This window comes from Lycium ferocissimum, chromosome 12 (genome assembly GCF_029784015.1).
Source record: "Lycium ferocissimum isolate CSIRO_LF1 chromosome 12, AGI_CSIRO_Lferr_CH_V1, whole genome shotgun sequence".
Taxonomy (NCBI): domain Eukaryota; kingdom Viridiplantae; phylum Streptophyta; class Magnoliopsida; order Solanales; family Solanaceae; genus Lycium; species Lycium ferocissimum.
In genome coordinates, this window is record NC_081353.1 from 46,809,546 (window position 1) to 46,833,034 (window position 23,489).

Genomic DNA, 23,489 nt, shown 5'->3' on the forward strand with positions numbered 1-23,489 from the left:
ATATATATATAAATAGTTTATTTACAGTTTTCTTTTATTTATATTTTATGTAATTTTACCGATTTATATTGTAATTATATTATTTTATGAACTACTAAAACTTAAATACCCATGAGGCTTACGCCCGTAAGAACAGACTTACACCTCTCCGAGGCAAATGTAAAACACCCTGCTTTACGCTTCCGCCTTTTAAAATACTGGTTATCACATAGTATTTGTTGTGAACGTTGCCCATAGGCTGGATGTGTCCAGACGTAGCTCTAGGCCCATTCACCCTCCAAACCATTTGAAGGACTTTGTGGTCCCAAATGACTAAGGATAAGGAATAGTACCTGCCAATTCTGTTATACAGGGTCGAATGCCACCATTACCTAAGGAATATCTCAGCAACTGATAGTATATAGAGTAGTAAAGGTTCTACAATGAAGGCTATGTTATCCGGCAGAATTCCTTAGTGGTGAAATGTTCAAACTGCCAATTTGGTCAGCATTCCATAGATTATATGGGGCATATTATCTCAGTGTCGGGCTTGCAAGTGGATCCGGCTATAATTGAAGCAATTACTGCTTGGCCAACTCCTTGCTCTATCTAGGACGTTCGAGGTTTTTTTATCCTTACAGGTTATTATCGCCGCTTTGTAAAAGGGTACGCCCAACTTGCCTCCCCTTTAACTGATTTGCTAAAAAAGGATGCCTTTCACTGGTCTGAAGGTGAGACCAGGACCTTTGTTACTTTAAAACAGGCCTTGAGCTCGGTTCCTGTCCTCGCCCTCCTAAATTTCACTAAAGTTTTCTCAGTCAAGACGGATGCTTCCGTGACTGGTATTGGAGCAGTTTTATCTCATGAGGTCCATCCCCTTGTTTTCTTTAGTAAAAAACTATCCTCACGTATGCAGGCTGCTTTAACTTACCATCGTGAGATGTTTGCCATCACCTAGGCTGTGCAAAAATGGCCCCAGTATTTGTTGGGGCACAAGTTCTTGATCATTACTAATGAATAATCTCTCAAAGCCCTCTCGGACCAGGTCATTCAAACTCCTAAGCAGCAACGATGGTTATCCAAGTTGATTGGATATGACTTCGGCATCATATATCGACCAGGACGACTTAACTCTGCTGCTGATGCTCTCTCACGTGTCCCTGCCCTTCATTCTCTCATACTAGCAATAACTGAGATTGCTTTAATTGATAAGCTTAAACAATTGAACCAATCAGATTTCGAATTTTTGGCTCTTCAGCAACAATAGCGTGCAGACCCTGGTACTCTTCTTCATTACTCATTTCAGGAAGGGCTCTCTGTTTTATCGCAACAGGTTGGTCATTCTCAAAGATTTTGCTCTTCGCAGAATGCTCCTATAGGAATTTCACTCTTCCCAAATAGAGGGACATGCAGGAATCTCTCGGACTTTTCATCGCTTATCATCCAATTTTTTCTGGCCAGGCATGTGTTTCGATATCAAAACATTTGTTTCAGAGTGCCAGGTTTGTCAACAAATGAAGGACTCTTCTTTCCAGCTAGCCGGTCTTATGATGTCCTTACCCATTCCTGTTGCTATTTTCGAAGAAATCTCCATGGATTTCATCACAGGCCTGACCCCGTCTCATGGCCGAACTGCTATCTAGGTGATTGTGGATCGCCTTTTCAAATATGGGCATTTCATAGCACTGTATCCACACTTCAACAGCCAAAAAATAGCTGAAGTCTTTGTTCAAGAATTTATTTGACTTCATGGCTTCCCTACAAAGATTGTTTCTGACCGCGATCCATTTTTTTTATCTGAATTTTGGGAAGAAGTGAACAAATTGCAGGGTCCTAAGTTAGCTAAGAGTTCAGCATACTATCCATAATCCGATAGGCAAACAGAGGCCTTAACAAATGCTTGGAACAATAATTGTGTTGCTTTACTGTGGATACGCCCAATACATGGTTTAAACTACTGCCTTGGGCAGAGTTTTAGTATAACACTTCCTTCCAGACCAGTGCTAAGATGACTCCATTTTGAAGTTGTATATGACAGACCACCACTAACAATCTCTCGCTTTGTGATGGACGGCACATCTAATCAAGTTGTTGCTGAGTCGTTTCATCAAAGGATGAAAGTTTGGGAATTCTTAAGGCCAATCTCCATCAAGCTCAGATTCGTATGAAAATATTAGCTGACAAAGGAAGGCGGGAAGTTTCATTTTGATGTAGGTGATTGGGTCTATGTTTGTTTACGCCCATATCGCCAACTTTCACTCCGTTTGCAGCGACACAGCAAACTCAGTAGACGGTTCTTTGGACCCTTTCAAATTATTCAGAAAATTGTCTAGGTTACTTGCAAACTCAATCTTCCATTATCTTCAAAGGTACACCCTATTTTTCACGTCTCTATTCTTCGCAAGTGCATTGAAAAGACTGAGCAAGCATGTCACCCCCATTGATTTGATTAGTCCATCTTCTTCTATTGATCTTGTTCCTGAAAAGGTCCTGCAACATCGCACTATTGCCAAAGATCAACACCAGCTATCTCAATGTCTTATCAAATGGCAGGGCTTGCCTATCTCTGATGCAACATGGGAGGATACTTCTCTGATTCGGCCCATGGGCTGGATGTGTCCAGATATAGCTCTAATCTAGGGCCATTGACCCTCCAAACCATTTGAAGGACTTTGTGGTCCCAAAAGACAAAGGATAAGGAATAGTACCTGCCAATTCTGTTATACAGGGTCAAGTGCCACCATTACCGAAGGAATATCTCAGCAACTGATAGTATACAGAGTAGTAGAAGTTCTACAAAGAAGGCTACGTTATATGCCAAGTCTTTTTATATTTAGTGAAGAGAAGTTCTGTAGCTTTTTCCTTTCTAGGTTTTTCTTTGTTTATCTTTTCAATTCCAGCAATTGTTTGTAAGTTTTCTACTAGTTTTATTGAATCAACGAATTGCAGTTGCTAGAAATCTTGTTCAATTCAAGTTTATATCAGTATTCGTTATATATATATATATATATATATATATATATATATATATATATATGGGTCTTTTCTTGTCATACTACTAACATCTTAGTAGTACATGTAGTATGTTAGCAACCTCCTCATTTTTTAATTTCCATATATGTCCTTACTTTTTATTTAAGCACCTTAAAAGTGAATACCTTTTTGTCATTTAACCAAAAATCCCAATTCATTTCCCCTTCCTCTCTTTTCTTCTCTCTCTCTCTCTTCAATGGTGATGCCATAGCAATTTTTTTTTTTTTTATCTCCCTCATCAACCTAAATCTATCTATTGTTGCAGAAATTTCTTTCTCTCTATGTTCTTCTACATAGTTTTAGTAACACGTCAAGCAGAAAAGCATTTGTGATGCTTTCTCTTCAACTATTGAACCCAGACATTAATGGTGGTACAAAAGTCCTCCAATTTCTGATGATACAGGAGAAATAAATTGGTTTTTTTTTTTTTTTTTTTTTATGAATACAATGAGTACTCTTCATACTGAATCTAACAAGAAAATTGGTCAAATGCTATTGAGAAGTTAATGAAAGGCAGCGTGTATATTTATTCATTCTCTTTGTCTCTTGATTTGGTGTTCCAAATTTATGGCTAACAAATATCAAGCTTAAATAATTCTCTCCTAACAATTCCTTTCATTAAGTACTGGATTCCCTCCAATAATTACTGGATCTTGAGTGTATCATGTACAGCCTCCATTTACTTTAAAGTAGCTTCTTTCCAACTTTTGATACTTTATGCTTTGTTTTCAATAAGAGGACACGGGTCTACTACTGATTTAAAAAAGTTTCACTCATGAAAAAAGTTAATGCTGGTAAATGTTGAAACTTATGTTTGATGTTATTGTCCTAGAGATGGGTAGTCGAGAGATTGAGTCTATTTTATTGGTGTGTTGGACGAAGAAAAAGATTTGAGAAAAAAAAAATGAAACATGTGATGGAGTTGGCCGGAGGAGGAGGATGAAGATGGAGGGTTAGTTTTCTACTGGAGTTCAATATGGCAGCAAAATGTAGAGGAAGAATTGGGGACTTTAAGTGAAAAGACAAAAATACCCATTATACTAATATGTGGTTAGTTTAGCTCCAGGGGTAATTCTGAGAATTGAAAAGTGGGGAGGTTGCTAACATACTACATTAAGGTAGTATGTTATATATATATGGGTGTGTGTGTGTATCTATGTATATGTATGTATATATCTATATATATATGTGTGTGTGTGTTTATATGTATATATATATATATATATATATGTGTGTATATGTATATATGTATATGTGTGTGTGTATAACCCAACCTCTATTTACCTCACTAAATTCTAAGTGAATTGAATTATTTATGACCTGTAATTTACCTAACTTATTTTGACCTGTGTAATCTTCACTCAACCTACTCATTAGTTCTCAGCTAGATAAATCCATGAATGTACTAGTCAGTGACATGCTTAAGCTTTTGACCAAGTACATTCCTATTCTTTCACCCAAACTTCCAATACATACTTGTAATAGCTCATTTAACTGTAAACATCCTTCAAGTTTCTCAAACTTAACCAAAAACATCCCTCTGTGAGTTTTCCATCCACTACTAATAGAATCTATATTTTTCTCTTGCTGCTACTGTTCTGCTCTTTCATTTCTTTTTCCTCTTTCACCCACAAGATTTATTAGTAGATTCTTGAATTTGGTAATAAGTGCTAGTTCCTTTAGCATTTTCCCTATTGAGTAAGTTATACTACTTTTTAACTGTAAATACAAATGAATGAATATCCCGAGTCCAGATATTCTTTTTTTTAAAAAAAAAAAAACTTTATTTTCAAATATTTTCTTTTCAAACTTCAACTAAAGATTCCATTCAAATGCCTAGTAAAATTTTGAACTGTAGTTATACAAGCCTTATAGTCAACTTCTCTAGCTCAAGCTTACCTCCTTGAGAATGGCACGACAAATATATTAAAAACCCAGATCTTGATGCCTATTTTATAATTGAATGCAAAGATTACATCTTTCAATGACTAAACTTCCAGCTATTGAAGATTGTGCAGGCCAGGAAGTGGATACTTAATTTCAATCGTTATGTCAATCAAATCCAAGATTATACTAGTAACTACTAGTAATTGCTTTTCACCTTTAGAGATTGAAAAATGAAATTTCAACAATTTATTAAACTGTTCTCATACCGAAAAATGTTGAAATGCAGAGAATATTTTCAAACTAACAGGTAAGTTAGTTAAAGTAATCCACACAATTAAGAAAAAAGAATTTGAATAAAAGAAGTATTCAAAGTTTTAAAGGGCTCCCACCACAATCATTTATATACAAATCTTAGTACACATATATATAATAACATACATGTCAAGATTGTGCCATCATCAAGTGCATTTGCGAAAGGATCCATATTGGTTAAGCAGGAGAGTTTTCTGTAGAAGGAAGAAAGTTTCTGTTCATTGCCAGAAGTTCTTTGTTTCTGGGTGTTACAAAGGAGTATCACGTGAGAAATATGCATTCCATTAGAATAGATGAAAAACTTAACAGAGGGAATTTTTTGGTTAAGTTTGAGAAACTTGAAGGATGTTTTCAGTTAAATGAGATATTACAATGATTTAGTGAAAGTTTGGGTGAAAGAATAGGGATGTATTTGGTCAAAAGCTCGACATGCTTTCCTATCTCTATGTACAAGTCTATTTTTACTCCTCCACGGGCTCACTAAAAATTTCAGAAATATACAAGTTGGTCACTTACATTGCAAAAAAATAGCTCAAAACTTACATTATAAAAAATAGCCCAAAATATACAAACATATTAATTAAAATTGAAAAAATTATACATGTAATTAAAAAATGGGTCAATTTTGATAGCATTGTTGCCCCAATTAACACATATTCATTATGAATTAAATCTAAAGATTAAATCAAATAATGTTTAAAAACATTTAATTTGTTTCCTTTAATTTCACAGAAATATCGTTAATTTGAGTATATTATATCGAAAATTAGATGATACTTGACATTTTGTTATGATACAATGCACTCAAACAAGGACATCACAATGTAACATAGATTAGTGTCTTTTAATATCATCATTCGTCAAGGCGGTATATAATATTAGGCTGTATTTAGATTGTTGAATAATTAAGATCTTGGCCCTCTAATCCCCCAAACCAAAATAATAATAATAATAATAATAATAATAATAATAATAATAATAATAATAATAATAATAATAATGAAGGAAATATAGCTTGAAATTTATTAATAGAATTTTCAAGTAGTTGCTATACATTATTTTCGGAAGAATAGGTAAAATGAGACGATAACGAGTTATATATTGTATTTAATTCTAGAAAAGAAAAAAGAAAAAAGATCTTTATTAAAAACAAAGATTCTCACCGGAAAATATTGGATAGGGGGTTATCGTTCCCATTCAATATGTGAGGAGGTATCTTTTCCCAACCCTTAAATATTAGGGGGTAAAGTGAGATTCACTCATGTAATAATTTACTATTTGTAACGACTGCAAAAACAAAAGATATTTAATTTATGAAAAGAAATAAAACATCTCTGTCACTGGACTAACCTATGTTTCCGTAAAGGCATCAAATTGCCCTTTTCATATAAAAATATCAAATAGTTATCCCTTTTTCTAGTTAGTACATTTTTGTTCCACAAAAGAAAAAAAGGGGATTATTTCTGACTTTTCTTAATTATATCGCCTCTCATTATACGTATGAAAGAACGACACTTGATTATAAAATTGGAAACTAGTAACAGAAAGTGTGGTGGGATGAATTAGATCTCTCGACTGACCATTAGCGAAGCAAATTTAATATACTATATGTATAAAATTGATTTTTGACCTATATGTATAATATAATTTTTCAATGAAAAGCGGTTAGAATAAATCACGATTCAGTTTATGCGACTCCGACCACTGCCACCAACCTTAACCAGAGGTTTCAAGTTCGAGCTTTCGGAATAGAAAAGATCCTGATAGGGAGAGGCTTTATGCATCAAAATCTGAATTAATCGAGTCAGTATATTTTAAATACCGGATGAGTAGAGGGGAAAAATAAAGAAATTGGAAACAGCATAGAACCTCCTAGGAAGGTGGTGAGGAAGCTCTCTCAAAACAAAGATACACAAAAAAATATACAAGCACACCACCATTCTATCAAAGTCACCCTTCTCTGAGTCACCTTCCTCTCACCAACCATTGAAGCTTCCTCCAAGCTTCCTCACACCTTCCTCCTAGTTTCCTCCTACCTAGTTTTTGTCCTCATAAATAGAGAAGCAGGTTTTGTAAAGCTTTCTATAAGCAAATATTAGATCATCACAAAGACAACCAAGAAGAGTTGTGTAATATCCTTGAGAGATTTGTGAGGTTTTTTTTGAGTTTTTGTTAGAGCTTGTATGTCTCTTATTTCTATTCTTGAAAGTAATAGAAGTATTTTTCTCTCATATTAGCTTGATACTTTAATTTCCCCAACAAGTGGTATCAGAGCCAAGGTTCTGTCTGAGTATGCTCTGTGGTTGCAGCAAGATAGTCTGAACTTCCACATCAGAAAAGAATTACCTTGGTGCTCTCCCGCATCACCGCCACGTTATCGGTCAGTTTTGTAATTTTGAAAAATTGCAGTTTGGTCCCTCAATTTTTTTTGAAAATTATTCAGAAGGTGAAAAATGACCATTGACGAGTCAACTTCATCTTCTGGAGCTATGATTATGCTCACGGCTACCAACTACACGCTGTGGAAACCTCGGATGGAAGATTTCCTCAGTTGTAAAGACCTTTTTGATCCAATAGAGCTGAAGGGTATTAATCCTGACCCGCCCAAGTCAATAGAGTGGAAGAAAATTAATAGAAAAACTATTGGTCAAATCCGACAATGGATTGACCATAGTGTCTTCCACCACGTTGCACAAGAAATCGACGCTTATGCCCTTTGGAAGAAGTTGGAAGACATGTACCTGTGCCAAGACCGCTCGGAACAAGGCCCTTCTGATGAGACGCCTTGTCAATATGAAGCTCAAAAGTGGAACTTCTGTTGCCGAACATACCAGTGAGTTCCAGAGTCTGGTAAATCAATTATCTTGTGTAGAAATGCCACTTGGAGACGAAATGCAATCTCTACTACTTCTTAGTTCCCTTCCTGATAGTTGGGAAACACTAGTTGTTACTCTCAAACAACTCAGCCCCAGATGGCAAACTTACCATGTCTGTGGTCAAGGATGCATTGTTCAATGAAGAGGCAAGAAGGAAAGACATGAGCACGGATCGACTCATGCCCCGTGACGGAGAATCGAGGAAGATCACAAGGAAAACAACAAAGAAACAAAGAGAGAGGAAAATGGCAAAGTAGAGGCAAAAGTCGGGGGAGATCATCAGATGGCCGAAACCTTCTTATACCTGCCACCATTGCGGTATAGAGGGTCACATGAAGAAGAATTGCTACAAATGGCTAGAGGAGCAAGGCAAGAGCAGTTCTCAACCGAAGAACAAGGGTGGTGAAGCGCTCATCACAATCTCAGGTGATGTAGCATACTGCACTACCCATGATGAGACATGCCTTCACGTCTCAAGAGAAGACACGGAATGGGTGGTAGATACTGCAGCATCCTACCACGTAACTCCCCACAGGTACTACTTCACGACATACAAAGCTGGAGACTTTGGAGCGGTGAAGATGGGTAATTCCAGTTCCTCTGGAATAGCCGGAATTGGTGATATACAAATAAAGATAGGTACCGGGAGCACAATCACTTTGAAGGATGTCAGACATGTGCCAGATCTTCGGCTCAATCTCCTGTCAGTGGTATCTCTTGACAAACAAGGGTATGAAAACCATTTTAGCAGAGGCACATGGAAAATGTCAAAGGGCGTTTTGACAATTGCTCGAGGACATGTTTGTGGCACATTGTACAAAACGCATTTGAGAATTTGTACAGACGTGCCTCAACATTGCAGAGGAGGCTTCTCGTGATTTATGGCACCGAGAGACTCGGCCACATGAGCGAGAAAGGGTTGACTACCTTGATGAAGAAGAATCTTATCAATGTTGACAAGAACGCTGCACTATTTCCTTGCAATCATTGTCTATTTGGTAAGCAACACAGAGTATCATTTAATTTCACTTCAACAAAAAGATCAGAGTTGTTAAGTTTGGTACACTCTGATGTCTGTGGTCCTATGGAGGTTGAATCACTCGGTGGAAGCAGATATTTTCTGACTTTTATCGATGATGCTTCTCGGAAAGTGTGGGTGTATTTCCTGAAGACGAAAGACCAGGTGTTCGAGTGCTTCAAGTCATTTCACGTCTTGGTGGAACGTGAAACAGGAAAGAAGCTGAAATGTCTCCGATCTGATAATGGAGGCGAGTATACTTCTAAGGCGTTCAATGCATATTGCAGAGCATATGGCATTCGACATGAGAAGTCAGTACCACGCACCCCTCAGCACAATGGCGTTCTTTGAAAGAATGAACCGGACTATCATGGAGCGTGTCCGGAGCATGCTGAATATGGCTAAACTTCCAAAGCCATTTTGGGGAGAATCAGTCAATACCACATGTTATCTCATCAACCGATCACCTTCGCACCACTCAACTTTGAAGTTCCAGAGAGGCTATGGACAGGTAAGGATCCTACATACTCACATCTTAGAGTATTTGGGTGTTCATCATATGCACATGTATCCAAAGAGCTCAGACAGAAGCTTGATGCGAGAACTATCCCATGCATTTTCATTGGCTACGGAAATGAAGAGTTTGGATACAAAGTTATGGGATCCTAAGGAGAAAAAAGTGATCGAAGCGTGGACGTTGTGTTTCACGAAAATCGACAATAGAAGACATTGAAAAATCCACGATGTCTCAGAAGTCAAATGAGGGTGCTCAAGTTTCAAATGAAGCACCAGAATTGTTCTTGAGAAATAATGACGAAGTGCCAGAAGAAAACTCAGAAGCAGAAGAAGATGAGGAGACAGAAGAGAGTGCTGAGCAAGGGGAGCCACAACCCACCTCACCAGAACCATCACACGACACAGATGATGGTAGTTCTTCTCAGATGGCTCCAACTGCTCGTAGATCTGAACGAGGCCATATACCATCAAAAAGGTACTCATCATCTGAATACCTTTTGCTTACTGAAGATGGAGAACCGGAGAGTTTTCAAGAAGCGATGTCTCATAAGGATAAAGCAAAATGGCTGATAGCAATGCAGGATGAGTTAGAATCTCTGCAGAAAAATCAAACTTATGAGATCGTAGAACTTCCGAAAGGGAAGAAGGCACTGAGAAACAAATGGGTGTTCAAGTTAAAGAAGGATGCAAGCGGACAAGTGGTGAAACACAAAGCTCGGTTGGTTGTCAAAGGGTTCCAGCAGAAGAAAGGAATTGACTTTGATGAGATCTTTGCACCAGTTGTCAAGATGACCTCAATCCGAGTTATACTTGGCTTGGCAGCAAGTATGAACTTGGAGCTTGAGCAGATGGATGTGAAGACAGCATTTCTTCACGGAGATTTGAAAGAAGAAATCTATATGCAGCAGCCAGAAGGTTTTGAGGTTTCAAGTGATAATCTCGTGTGCAAGCTATCTAAAAGCTTGTATGGTTTGAAGCAGGCACCAAGGCAGTGGAATAAGAAGTTTGACTCATGCATGAAGAGTCAAGGCTACAAGAAGACTACTGCGGATGAGTGTGTATACATCAAGAGACTTCCAGACGGTACCTTCATTGCTCTTCTACTATATGTAGACGACATGTTGATCGTTGGGAAAGACCCAATGAAGATAAACCAACTAAAGAAAGAACTCTCTAAGTCTTTTGATATGAAAGACTTAGGACCGGCTCAACAAATTCTTGGGATGCAAATCACTCGAGACAGGAAGAATCGCAAGTTATGGCTATCTCAAGAGAAGTACATTGAACGGGTACTTGAGAGATTCAACATGAATAATACCAAACCAGTTAGTGTTCCACTTGCGAATCACTTCAAGTTGAGCAAAAGAACATGTCCCACATCCAAGGAAGAGATCGGGGAGATGTCAGCGGTGCCCTATTCTTCAGCAGTTGGAAGTCTGATGTATGCCATGGTATGCACACGGCCGGATATCGCTCATACGCTGGGTACGGAGTCGGTTTCTCTCTAACCCCGGGAAGGAGCATTGGGAGGCAGTCAAATGGATTCTCAGATACTTGAAGGGTACCACGAAGTTATGTCTTTGCTACGGTGGAGCTGATCCAGTCTTGGAAGGCTATACAGATGCTGATATGGCCGGAGATATTGATAGTAGAAAATCTACTTCAGGATATATCTACACTTTTGCAGGGGGAGCTATTTCCTGGCAATCAAGATTGCAGAAGTGTGTCGCTTTATCTACAACGGGAATACATTCTTTCGCCGGCTTCGTAAAGAAATGTTGTGGCTAAAGCGCTATCTCCAAGAACTTGGGATCCAGCAGAAAGAGTACAAGATACATTGTGACAGTCAGAGTGCTCTAGACTTGAGCAAGAACTCCATGTATCATTCCCGTACAAAACATATTGATGTTCGGTATCACTGGATACGCGAGACGATTGATCAACAACTGTTGAGACTAGTGAAGATCAACACAAAGGAGAATCCATCAGACATGCTGACAAAGGTGGTGACACGAGATAAGCTAGAACTATGCAGAGACATAGTCGGGATGCTTGTTCTGAATATGCCTGGAAGGGGAGAATTGAAGAATTCAATTTCCAGGACATATCCAGTTACAAGCAAATTGAAGAATTCAACTCCTAGCAATTTCTATGAAGCTTCCTCTAAACCTATGAATGACAAGGGATGCTTCCTCACACCTAGGAGTCACCTTCCTCTCACCAACCATTGAAGCAAATATTTCCTCCAAGCTTCCTCACACCTTCCTCCTAGCTTCCTCCTACCTAGTTTTGGTCCTATAAATAGAGAAGTTCTTGCATTAACCAATTTAAAGCTTTCTATAATTTGCAGTCTATATTAGATCATCACAGTTTTTGAAGACAACCAAGAAGAGTTGTGTAATATCTTGAGATCTTGAGAGATTTGTGAGGTAACACAAATCTAAGGTAAATTATAAATTATGAGCTCATGCATGCCCATCTCACCAATTTTTTTTTCACGAGTTTTTTTTTTTTTTTTTTTTTGTTAGAGCTTGTATGTCTCTTATTTCTATTCTTGAAAGTAATAGCCAAGTAAAAATCTTTTTCTCTCATATTAGCTGGTTTTGTATATACTTTAAATGGAAATTAATGCTTCCTTTTTTGTCCTCACCTGTGTCTAAATCACGAGGGGCAAATGAATCTTAAATAGATTGAGATGAACATTCTCACTGACCAAGTTGTTTATTTGCTATTAGGACCACTTCAAGCATTAGCTGTACTCAATCTTATTGGTACGCAAGAGCATTATAATTATCACAATTCTTGCTTTCTAATGTGGCCATTTAATAGGTACTCCTTCCGTTTCAATTTAAGTGTCTTGCTATTCTTTTTAAATGTTTCAAAAAATGCTTCTTTCTATATATGTATTTAGTGAAGCTTTAGTTTCAACAAAGGAAATGACATATTTAAATCCACAAGATATAAAGACATTTTGATACAATACAAACATCTTTAGTTTGGGACCATAAGATTTGAAAATCTTCCTTCTTTTTTTAAATTTCATGTGCCTAACAACTAAGATACTATCTATTAATTATAATTGCTTCTCCTTATGTCTAGCTAGTCACATGTCCCTTGTCCTGTCCCTACGGAATTCATTTGCTACACTAAATGAAAAATGTTTGACTCGAAGCATATATAGATCAAAGGTCATTACAATTTGTTTTCTTATAGTTGTCGTTACTGTGCTGGATGGAGTAATTTAGATTCACACAATGACATATCATGCATGACCTTATGAATAAACTTGTGGATGTGGTGATCGAAGATGAATTTCATTCCACTGCTCAAAATAATATTTCAACCATTTTAGAAGATAAGCTTAACAGAAAACTATAATAAGTATAGTACTTGGTTTGGGAAATTATATGAAGGTTAGAAAAATATACCTGCACATCTATTGATTGATGTTTAGAAGTGCCTTGGAGAGTGGCAGCTTGAGATAATTTGATCGTATGTCCAACGTACGTAGATCTCCATATGCATAGAACTATAAGTGTGAAGTTATGATGGTTGAATGTACTCCCTCAATTCATTTTTACTTGTCAACCATATTATAAGTAGATGTCCTCTTTTACGGGAAATCAAGAGATTTATCATTTTATACATATTTAACTCTTATTATTAAGTATTAATTATTTTCAATTCATTTCGCAATGAGTTAGATGCCTTATAATAATTAGGGATGATAAAGTATAATTACTATATTATTTATTGCTTTTTAAATGGTGTGCCAAGTCAAATATGAACAAGTAAATATGGATGAAGGAAGTACGTACTAAAGAGGAACATGATAGACCTCAATCAGATGTAATCAAGGAAGTTACCCGAAAAGATTTGAGGAAAATAGTCTCTCTGAATTAATGTTAATGTACCTAAGAAATTAAACACAACTTAATAGACCCAGAGAATCTATAGGCGATATCAATTATTTGAGTTTAAGACTTAGTTCTCGTTGCGCTTACATGAGGTCCAATTATTTTTAATCCAGCAATTAAGAGACTCATATGTAAAACTAGAGAGATGAGTGTTGAGAACCTTTAATTTGCCCAAAAGATAAATTATTCAGTATTGAATTGAAATGGATATGAATGAATGTCATGATGCATGTATATAGAGGACTAGCTCATATAGCAGCAGATTCAACTAATGATATGTTTACGTGTTTTGCAAAATCAAATAGGAATTATTACAAGTGCTCAATTCAAGAATGCAACGTAAAGAAGAGGGTAGAAAGAGATGGACATGATTCTAGCTATTTGATAACTACATATGAAGGCAGACACAACCATGAAAGGAACTCCTCTATTATTTACAATCATGAAATGCCACTCAGTTTGACTCTGCAAACAACGTAGCCTCAGATTTCATAACTTCTCCATAAGAAGCAATATTGGGATCCCTTTGTGATTTTCGTGTACAAATATATATTGGAGATTGTGTTACTTCTGTTTCATGGTTATGAGCCTTTTAATTAAATTAAACTTTATCATCAGTACTCAATATGTGTTTAATTACATAGCTATCTATATAACAACTTGAGAAAATGAAGATAAGGAAAAACAGAGAGGAGCCAAATTCCATATTTATCTCGTAAAAAATTTTCTCGCTTATATGTCGATGTCAACGTCATCGTTGTATTATGTGAAAAATCTTCTGCCAATATCATTTATACGGTAAATTTAATTATTCGGTAAAATATTTTTTCACCGGATAACAAAATTAGAATATTACGAAATTATACATTAATACTCTTTTTAAAAAATTAATTCCTTCAAATAATTCTTTTGATGGTCATATAGAAGCTGTTAATTTAAAAAAAAAAATCATATTAAAATTGAAAAATACATCGTCATAAACAAGAAAAGGAAAGTAATCAAAGCAGAAAAAAATAACCAACAAGGTAGGTAAATGGACATATAATTAATGAGAGATAAAAACATAATTGGCTCAATCATTTGAATAACCTCAACGATATCTGGGGAAAAAAAATTAAAAACAACTTAGTTATGATAATTATAAAGAATTATATATTGTTCTATATAACAATAACAATGTTTTGATAGGCTTCGAGTCTTGAAGGTCCAAAACAGAAATTTTTGTGGGCGTACGATTTACTCTCGGGTATGTATGTCAATGTTATATGACACTAAATACTGGGTCCCTAAGAGATTCAATATATTCATAAGATGATTGTCATATAAGTGTGTCGGTTTTGATAGATATGTGGTCATACATAAATAGACAAATTAAAGATATTTGACAAAAAGTTTAAATAACATGCAAAAAAAATAAAATGAGAGACTATCACTTGATGTCCGTAATCTTAGGATACACCCATTTTTAGATGTGACATCATTGTGACTGAAATGTATGAGTAATGAGATAGACCAAAATAAAATGCAATGAATGAACAGGATAGACCTCAAATTAAATTAGATAAACAAATTCTACAAGTGTTGTCACTTTAATTATTTGTTTTCTTGCTAAAAAGAGGGGAAAAAGGATAAGATAACTGATGTCAAGCAAGAAGTTGTCCTACAATTAATATGATTGCTACTCCTTTCGTTCAAAATAAGTGTCGCTTTTTTTAAAGAAATTATCCCAAAATTAGTATCGCTTTAAAAATTCAAGACAAAAAATAGTACTATGTGTTTCCAACTATACCTTTATATTAAAGAATTGCTTCTTCTTAATAGTGCTAAATTATCGAAAAACATTTAATAAATAGGGATATTTAATAAATTATATATTATATTTATTGTTTTTTTTTTTTTGAATGAGCGTGAAATGATGACGGAGGGATTACATTAATTATATTCTTGTTTCATTATCCAACAAATCACGGTAACTATAGTGGCGGAGCCACACTATGCCGAGGGTGTTCATCCGAACTCCTTCGGCGAAAAAAAATACTGTTTTTACAAAGTTAAAATTATTTTTTATGTATATATAGTAGATGTTAAACCCCCTTAGACTTCTTCATATGTTTATCTTTTTATATTTTAAACCTCCTCGGCGGAAATCTTGGCTCCGCCACTATAAAAGCTATCTAAATTGGCGCCTCTTTTACCCAACCCCTTCCTCTTCGTTCCAACATTTGAAATTACAAAAAAACCGAATGCAAATAACACCCCCGCCCCCCCCCCCCCCCCCCCCCACCCAACGGGAACACAACCCCACCAGCAACAAAAAAAAAAAAAGGCAATCAGAACTTTGCTTTTTCTGTTTATTACTATATTTCTAATATTAGGGAAAATTTGAGTAAATTTCTTTTGTTTTCCCATTATTTCATTTGTAATTTTGGAGTATATATAGGGTGTGTTTGATACGACGGAAAATGTTTTTCAAGATTTTTATTTTTGGGAAAATAAGTGATTTTACTACTCATTTTCTTTGTGTTTGGTACGCAAGCATTTGCCTATATTCAAAGTAAAACAATATGAGGTTCTTGAATTAGGAATCGTGGGAGGTGGGGTAGGCGGGCTTGTGGGGTGGGTGGGGTGGGGTGGCATGGCGTGTGGGTGCGGTAAGCAGGTAGTGGGTGGGTGGATAGTGGGTTGATGTATTTTTATTGATCCGGAAACATTTGCCAAAATACTTAGTAGGCGTTTGGCCATGAAATCAAATATCTTTCACTTTATGTGGAATTTTGAAGTTACAGTTCAAGTTGGAGTTGAAGATGGAGTTGTGTTTGGTTCTAGTTTTTGCAAAGAATATTTGGTTGTTTGAATGCATTGAAAGTGAAAAAAGTGGGGAAAAAAAAGTAAAAATAAAGTTTTAGGTGTTTTTAAATTCCAACTAGAACTTTAAGTTGTATTTGAAATTTTCATGGTCAATCGTTGATTTCCAAATAAAGTAAAATAATTTTCTGGAAAAAAGTAAAAAATTCTCATGGCCAAATGGGTTAGTGCAACTAAACAAGGGAAAATAGGAAAACAATTTCCGTCGTACCAAGTAGTATTTCACTAATTTCTCTTTTGTTTGCTCTCAGGGTTGGTAAAACTTCATTGATGAATTGGTATCCTTCTTTACTGCATTCCACAAGTATTGAAGATCACTTTATTTGTTATCTCTTTACTTTTTATTTTTTCTTATTAATTTCACTTCTCTTTTTCAAATTCCAAATTGAGAATTTTGATTTTCTCAATTTTCCCTTTTTTTAAACTCCAGGTTGTGGTAAGCTTACTTTTTTTTTGTTGTTGATGAAATTGCAAATGTATTTCTTGGGGTCCAGTAAAAGAATGGCAAGATCCATTTTTAATTAGAAAGTAAAAGGCAGGTGCGCCTAAGTTAAGATTATATCTGCGGGGTCAGGAAAGAGCCGGACAAAAAAAAAAGGTGTATTATTTAAACCTTCCTCGCATTTCTATATAGATAATTATATATATAAAGTATTACTATAAATACCAATTTTTATAGTTAAAAAATAACAGCAGTTAAAAATGTTAGAAAACATGTTGTTAAAAGAAAAAGACTGTTGACTCTTCTAATAGTAAATTAACAGTGCCATTGTCTCATGTGTTTTTTCAATAAGATTGTTATTAGGTCAGCGTTCCTACTTACATTATGTATCTTTATGTGCTTGTATTTGTGGATCATTAACTGCTTGTATAAATATATACACAAGAAGTTCTGTCAGCAATACAAAGCTACAATTGGAGCTAATTTCGTGACAAAGGTGCTTCAGATTGATGACAGGCTTGTAACTCTTCAAGTGAGTTATTTTCTGATGAAAAATAGTTTATATTGCTTGTCTTTAATGTCTAAGAGGAGCTCAACAATTTTGGCGATTATATATGTTTTTACTGAATGAGCTTATTTTGTGATATACTGGTAGATATGGGATACAGCGGGTCAGGAGAGATTTCAGAGTCTTGGACTTGCATTTTATAGAGGAGCAGATTGTTGTGTTTTGGTCTATGATGTCAATGTAATGCGATTGTTTGACAACCTTGACGACTGGCATGAAGAAATTTTCAAAGAGGTTTGGGTAATTTTCTCCTTTAAACACACCAGCTTCAGTGGTTTTTCCTTATTTCTTTTATATGTTTGGATTTCTTGAATGTTTTTCATACATGTCTAAGACTCATGTTTTCGAACAAGTATGTAATATCACTGTGATGCTTGAACTCGGGATGAAAATATTTTCATACAATGTTATGTTGGTTTATTGTGGGCCAAACTTGCGAGCTCTTAATATCGCAATCAGGAGGTTGACAACATATTCCGCACCTAGCTGTCAGTGAAGCTTCGACCTTACAGCATATTGTAGATGCTTTTACCATTTTCAGCTTAAATTAGTATCTTTTGAATAACGCCCTCCATTTAACGTTTTATGTGATTGGCTAGTAGTTGATGGATGGATTTTATTGAACTGCTGAATAAAGATCAGCTATGTCTATGTGAATCGACCTAGTTTATTGTTCTGCAGGCTAGCCCACCGGACGCTAAGACATTTCCTTTCATATTACTGGGAAACAAGATCAATATAGATGGTGGAAATAGCCGAGTGGTAAGACAGTTCCAGTGCTGTAGTTATTCAATTTTTACCTCTGGACTTCAGTTGATATATTTTTTGCACACCCAACAGGTTTCTGAGAAAAAAGCAAAGCATTGGTGTTCATCAAAAGGGATACCTTACTTTGAGACATCAGCAAAAGAGGATATAAATGTTGATGCTGCCTTCTTGTCTATTGCAAAAACTGCTTTGGCCAATGAGCACGAGCAGGATATGTGAGTTTATATTGTCACTTTGCATGATTATAGACAAAGCATGATGTTGTCATTCGCTTCTGTGCGATATAATTCATATGTAGTTAGACCTTTTCTCTGGTAGTTGTTGGGTACTTTGAGACTTCTTTGGTAATCAAAGGCTATAAGATGAGCCAATTCTGGGAATGAGTAGCCAAAGATGTTAAACATCGTAATTCTTAGATATGAGCAGTAAGAAGATCTCAATTTAATGCGATGGAACTGTCTTTTTACAATAGGCGAAAAATGCCTCTTAAACTATGGATAAGGAGGTATTGCTGTCAAGTTTAATGATGACTACATGGAAAATGGCGGAGAGCAAAGTTATGACAAAGACTAGAGGAAATAGATTCTTTCACAGGGTTAGGCTTGTTTAATTTTAGAATCCATCTAAAGTACAACTCACTTTGTGCTTTTGAGGTTCAGAAGTCTAGGCTAAGATGCTGAAGATTTATCTACCTACTTGACTGTAGCTTGGAGCATTCTCAATAGCAAAGATTTTTTTATTCTTTTTGGTTCACATTTTTAAGAAACGCAATAGCGATCTATATTTTAGAAAAAAGAAAAGGTGTCATCATTGAAGCGTAAGCTTAAAAGACACGAATGGTACTGGATATATCTGTAACATGACTTGGGTGGAAGTTATTGCTATGCTTAACGAACAGATGGTAATTTTTATGTTAATACTTGTGCAGTACGTCTATTTCTCTTAATATATTGACCATTCTGCAGCCTGAAGCTTCTCTTCATTGTCTTATTCATGGTGCTTCTTTTCTTAATGACATTGGATGTTGATGTCCTTCTAATTGGTTTATTATTGTTCAGCATTTCCTTTGGCACTTATATTGGAGGATAGATATAAAATAGAGAATTACCCGTATATTGCAATGAGGAAGGTTTGCAGTGTAAATGTCTGCACAATGTCTTTTCTGCTAAATCACGGTTGTTGTGTAGTTATAACATAAAATCATGGAAGGACATAAATAAGAGAGAGCATAAACATGGTCTCAGGGATAATACATGGGCATGACATAACACATCGTCTTAGTATTTCAATTCAAGGTTATATTGTTTTGAAACTTGTGTGGATTAGTCGCCCCCAGGGATTTGGTCTATTGGTAAGATCAGAACTTGTGATTTGTGGGTTAGGCGCACATCACGGGTTCGAACCTTGCCGCAAATAAAAACTTGGTATTTAAGTGGAGAAGGGTAAATGGACAGACCTATTATCCATCGAGTTTCAAATCGTGCGGAAGCCCTCGGGGTTTTTTCGGTTATAAAAAAGAACCTGTGTGGAATAGTCTTGTGTCTGTGAAGACTAATCTGGTTCTACTCTTTGTCAAGCTGAAGCGCAGGAGGTTGAACTGGCGCTTATGCTGATTGGAATTTTATTCATGTCAGGCAGCTGAATAAAGCTGAAGGGAAGCCTTGGCGTAACTGGTAAAGTTGCTGCCATGTGACCAGGAGGTCACGGGTTCGAGCCGTGGAAACAGCCTCTTGCAGAAATGCAAGGTAAGGCTGCGTACAATAGACCCTTGTGGTCCGGCCCTTCCCCGGACCCCGCGCATAGCGGGAGCTTAGTGCACCGGGCTGCCCCTTGCCCTTAGGCAGCTGAATAAACTGTACCACAACGTCCTTAGCCTTTCCTAAAAAAATTGCCTAGTGACTCTTGTATATATGAACCATTGTCGCTCTTGCTCATTTTCCTTCTCCCTGGCTGATTTAGTATATTTCCGCACAAATGTTGCTGAATTATGATGGAACGAGCGTAGAAATGGAAGCGCATTGCTTCTAGGATCCCCCTGAATGTAAGATGGATATGACATTTCTATTTATTCAGAGTTGGTGATAATTTGGGCTTTAGACCTTCAGAATAAGTGCAGTGCTGGATCTAGTCAATATTTTCTGCATAAACATGCTGTTAGCATCTAAAAACAGGTAAGATTCTGATGTGCTTGGAATATTTTTGTCTATATTACAGGTTGCTTTCTAGTGATTCAATTTATCTGCAGGTAGATCCTACTAAGACATTCAGTGTACAACACTGAGTTGTTTGATGCACAAGTGGGGCTTCTTCTGTGTGCCCTGTATAGGAATTTCCACTTCTTTGAACTTACTGGCTAATGGTTTGGCAAATTTTCTGGCACACTTGATGAAAAATTCTAGATGTTTATGGAATTTAAATATATGTAACCGATAAATAGTATAGGAGGTTAAAGAGCTTTGTTAAGGAGGTGATGTTACGAAACCAAATGAACTCATTATTGCTATTTGTTGCTATCTGTGAACCAAACTTGAATCTGTCTTGCTGGATTAATGCAAGGATCTAATTTAGGTTTTAGACCTTTTATCCCTGCTTCCCTTAGATTTACTTCCACCACATTGGCACGTGTAGTGATCTTACACTATTTCAGGTCTCATTTCTTTGTTTTCATTGCTTCATGAGTATATTTGCATCCTATATCTATTTCTTTTTCAAATTCTACAACTTCCCAACCCAGTAAAAGATCCCTGCACAGACATCTTAGACAAGTTTGGTACCATTTAAGATGCCCTAACTGCGGATCAAAATGGTGAATATAAAAATAAGCTACACGACTTGATATTAGACCAAGTGATCCTACATCTGAAACAACATTCAATGTGCTACGAATACCCATTACAAGCTGATATCAATATATCTAGTATCTACCCTGGTATGATGCAGCTGGGTAAACTTTGACAGCTTGTTGTCAATCTTAACTTTGACAGCTTGTTGTCAATCTTGGACGACAGAGCCATAGAATATATGGTTTCCAAGGTTGAGTTTTGGACGTTAAGTTCAATTCACTAGGTTCGATGGTTAACAATATGGAATATTGGTATTATAAGAAGGCTTCAATAAATATGGAGAATTGCAGCAAGAAATTCCTGTAAAAAGAAACAGGGCGGGAAATAATGGTTGTATTTTCCTGCTATTCTATTCATTTAGTCTTTTACAAACTAATGTGTGGAAGAAGCTCGAGATGATTCTGAGGAAGTGAGTGTTTGGGTGTTCAACCATGATGCTAAAGAGGACCAACAAGACTGCCAAATCAAGGTGGATGGAGTTATTTCGATTCCCTCAACTACTTGAGTCTTGTTCTGCCAATGAAATGAACCTAGTTTGTCTTCCTGTCATTAACCCTTCTCTCTTCTAGTTACGGTTATTTAATTCCTATCCTACCCTTCTCTCTGCATTAACATAGTGCATCTTAGGTGCTAGAAGACTAAAAAACACTCTTTTTTGCTGTTGTTTTCAGATACTTCCAGGGCATTCCAGCGGCAGTTTCAGAGAAAGAGTAGAAAGGTGGTCGTGCATGCTAAGTTGGATAAAGCGACTGGATAGAGTGTGTCATAATCCATATTGTTGCCTAATTTTTGTGTAACCGTATCATCAGTGTTAGGTCATAGGCATTCTTGTATACCCACTGCATTAAGATCGAATATGTTTCTCCACATTTCTTCAATGTTGTTTTAGAAGAAGCTCTCATCTTTTTGTATTCAGATATTGGAGGTGTGAAATCTCAGCCAAATTCAGTACTCGCAATGGCAGGTTGCTCAGATAAAGATTGTGATTTTGCGACTATTCACCATGGATGGTTAAGAGTTTATATGAACGTAGAAAATCTTTTGTTTCTCCTTGTGTTGTATGAGTTGTAATTCTAACTGCCATTGTTCTTCATTGCTGGTTTATTTGCTGTAGGAGCCACAGTGATTGAACCACCATTTCTTGATCCGTTCTTTCTGGCGAAGGGTGCAAGGTTTAAACGAACTATGGCCAAATGGCTACGTTCAATCCAAAAAGGGTGACCTCTATTTCAAACCAGAAGAAGTACATCACCTAGGGAGGAAGCCTAAAAGTAGTGACGGGGTCTTTATTTTTCCTCTTAATGGCCTGCAGAACCTGTTAAGAATGAACGGCATTCTTCCAGCCTATATCCAGTTCGAAGGAAAGACTAGACGTTTCTCGTTCAGCGTCTACAGCGCACTATGCTTTGCTTCAATAATAGAGTTTTGGCGGAGCTGTTGAACCATACGAGTTGGTTAAATGTGTGTAACAACGACGATATAGTCGTAGTAATCATCTGATGGAAAATCTGCTTAGATCCACCAATGATTCATAGAACTATTTATCATGTACGAAATGTCAAATACCAGAAAGTGTGATATTTCCTACAACGACCGACATGGTTTGAGCAGTTATCGCACAGATTGACGACAACTTCACCCAGATGACACAATCTTCACCAGTAGAAAGAAGAGGAGGAAAAGCCCATTGCAAATAGAAAAGCTTCAGAGAGTTAAGAGTAGAGTGAATAATAAAAACAAGTTGAATCACATTAGCGTGGTCATTATTAAAAGCGGGTTGAAAGGTAATACACATTAATGTTTTCTTTATTGATATAAACATATGATATTCGGAACTTAGTGGCTCAACTAATTCAGATTCGTACTGCGTAAAGTCTAGCGCTCTCGCTCTCTCTACCAAAGATTTTTTCATCCCAGTGCTTAAACTCGAAACAGAGAGTGAATAAATTCCATCCATCCCACCACACCCCTCGGTAGTAATACACATTAGCGTGATCATTATTAAAAGAAGACTGATTTATTTTCAATTGCTTTCGTGTTAGATATCATAGTTACCAGAAAATATAGTGAAAGAGTGTTACATTTTCGGCTATATCCGGCCCTCTCTTTGTTTGATGTTGGGAACATTTTTTTGCGCGGATTGCCCTTCTTTTGGGGTGGTCTTTAAATTTTTTTTCATATTTGTGTTTAAATTATGACCTCATATTCTTTGGTCATTAATTTTTGCCTTCGCATTGCAACTACGGCGTTCGCGTAAATCATGAGGTTCTGAGTTCGAACCCCCGCTCTAGCATAAATTAAAAAAAAAAAATTGCAAGGCAAGGTTTGGATTGCGTGTATGCCGGACCCGGCATGCACTTGTTAAGGAATTGCCAAATTTATGCCGAACCCGACATACTCATGCCTTATGGGCAGACTTGGCATAAAAACGTGCCGGTACCCAATATAACTTTAGAATTTTTAAC

The 23,489-nt window shown here is 36.5% G+C and overlaps 1 protein-coding gene and 1 long non-coding RNA gene across 3 annotated transcripts; both read left to right on the forward strand.

Moving 5' to 3' along the window:
• The first annotated feature begins 316 nt into the window (after positions 1–316).
• LOC132038941 (uncharacterized) lies at positions 317–2,938 on the forward strand. Its single transcript, XR_009410321.1, has 2 exons — positions 317–595; positions 1,856–2,938. It is a non-coding gene; the product is annotated as an uncharacterized LOC132038941 (long non-coding RNA).
• A 13,735-nt stretch (positions 2,939–16,673) lies between these two features.
• On the forward strand, positions 16,674–21,975 carry LOC132038940 (ras-related protein Rab7-like). Of its 2 annotated transcripts, none has more exons than XM_059429443.1 (6): positions 16,674–16,677; positions 17,274–17,377; positions 17,501–17,653; positions 18,080–18,175; positions 18,254–18,396; positions 21,696–21,975. In XM_059429443.1, the coding sequence occupies exons 1-6, from the start codon at positions 16,674–16,676 to the stop codon at positions 21,736–21,738; spliced, it is 543 nt and encodes a 180-aa protein (XP_059285426.1). In that variant the 3' UTR covers positions 21,739–21,975. The 2 variants fall into 2 exon arrangements, with proteins under 2 accessions (XP_059285426.1, XP_059285427.1); XM_059429444.1 differs by having other exon boundaries at positions 17,501–17,647; positions 18,095–18,175.
• Positions 21,976–23,489: the final 1,514 nt, after the last annotated feature.

What these genes read in the sequence shown, in the direction of transcription:
- LOC132038940 (XM_059429443.1), top strand. An exon ending in AAATTTTCAAAGAGGTTTGG is followed by an intron (nt 17,654 to 18,079) that starts GTAATTTTCTCC and finishes GAATCGACCTAG; the next exon opens with TTTATTGTTCTGCAGGCTAG. An exon ending in AATGAGCACGAGCAGGATAT is followed by an intron (nt 18,397 to 21,695) that starts GTGAGTTTATAT and finishes TGTTGTTTTCAG; the next exon opens with ATACTTCCAGGGCATTCCAG.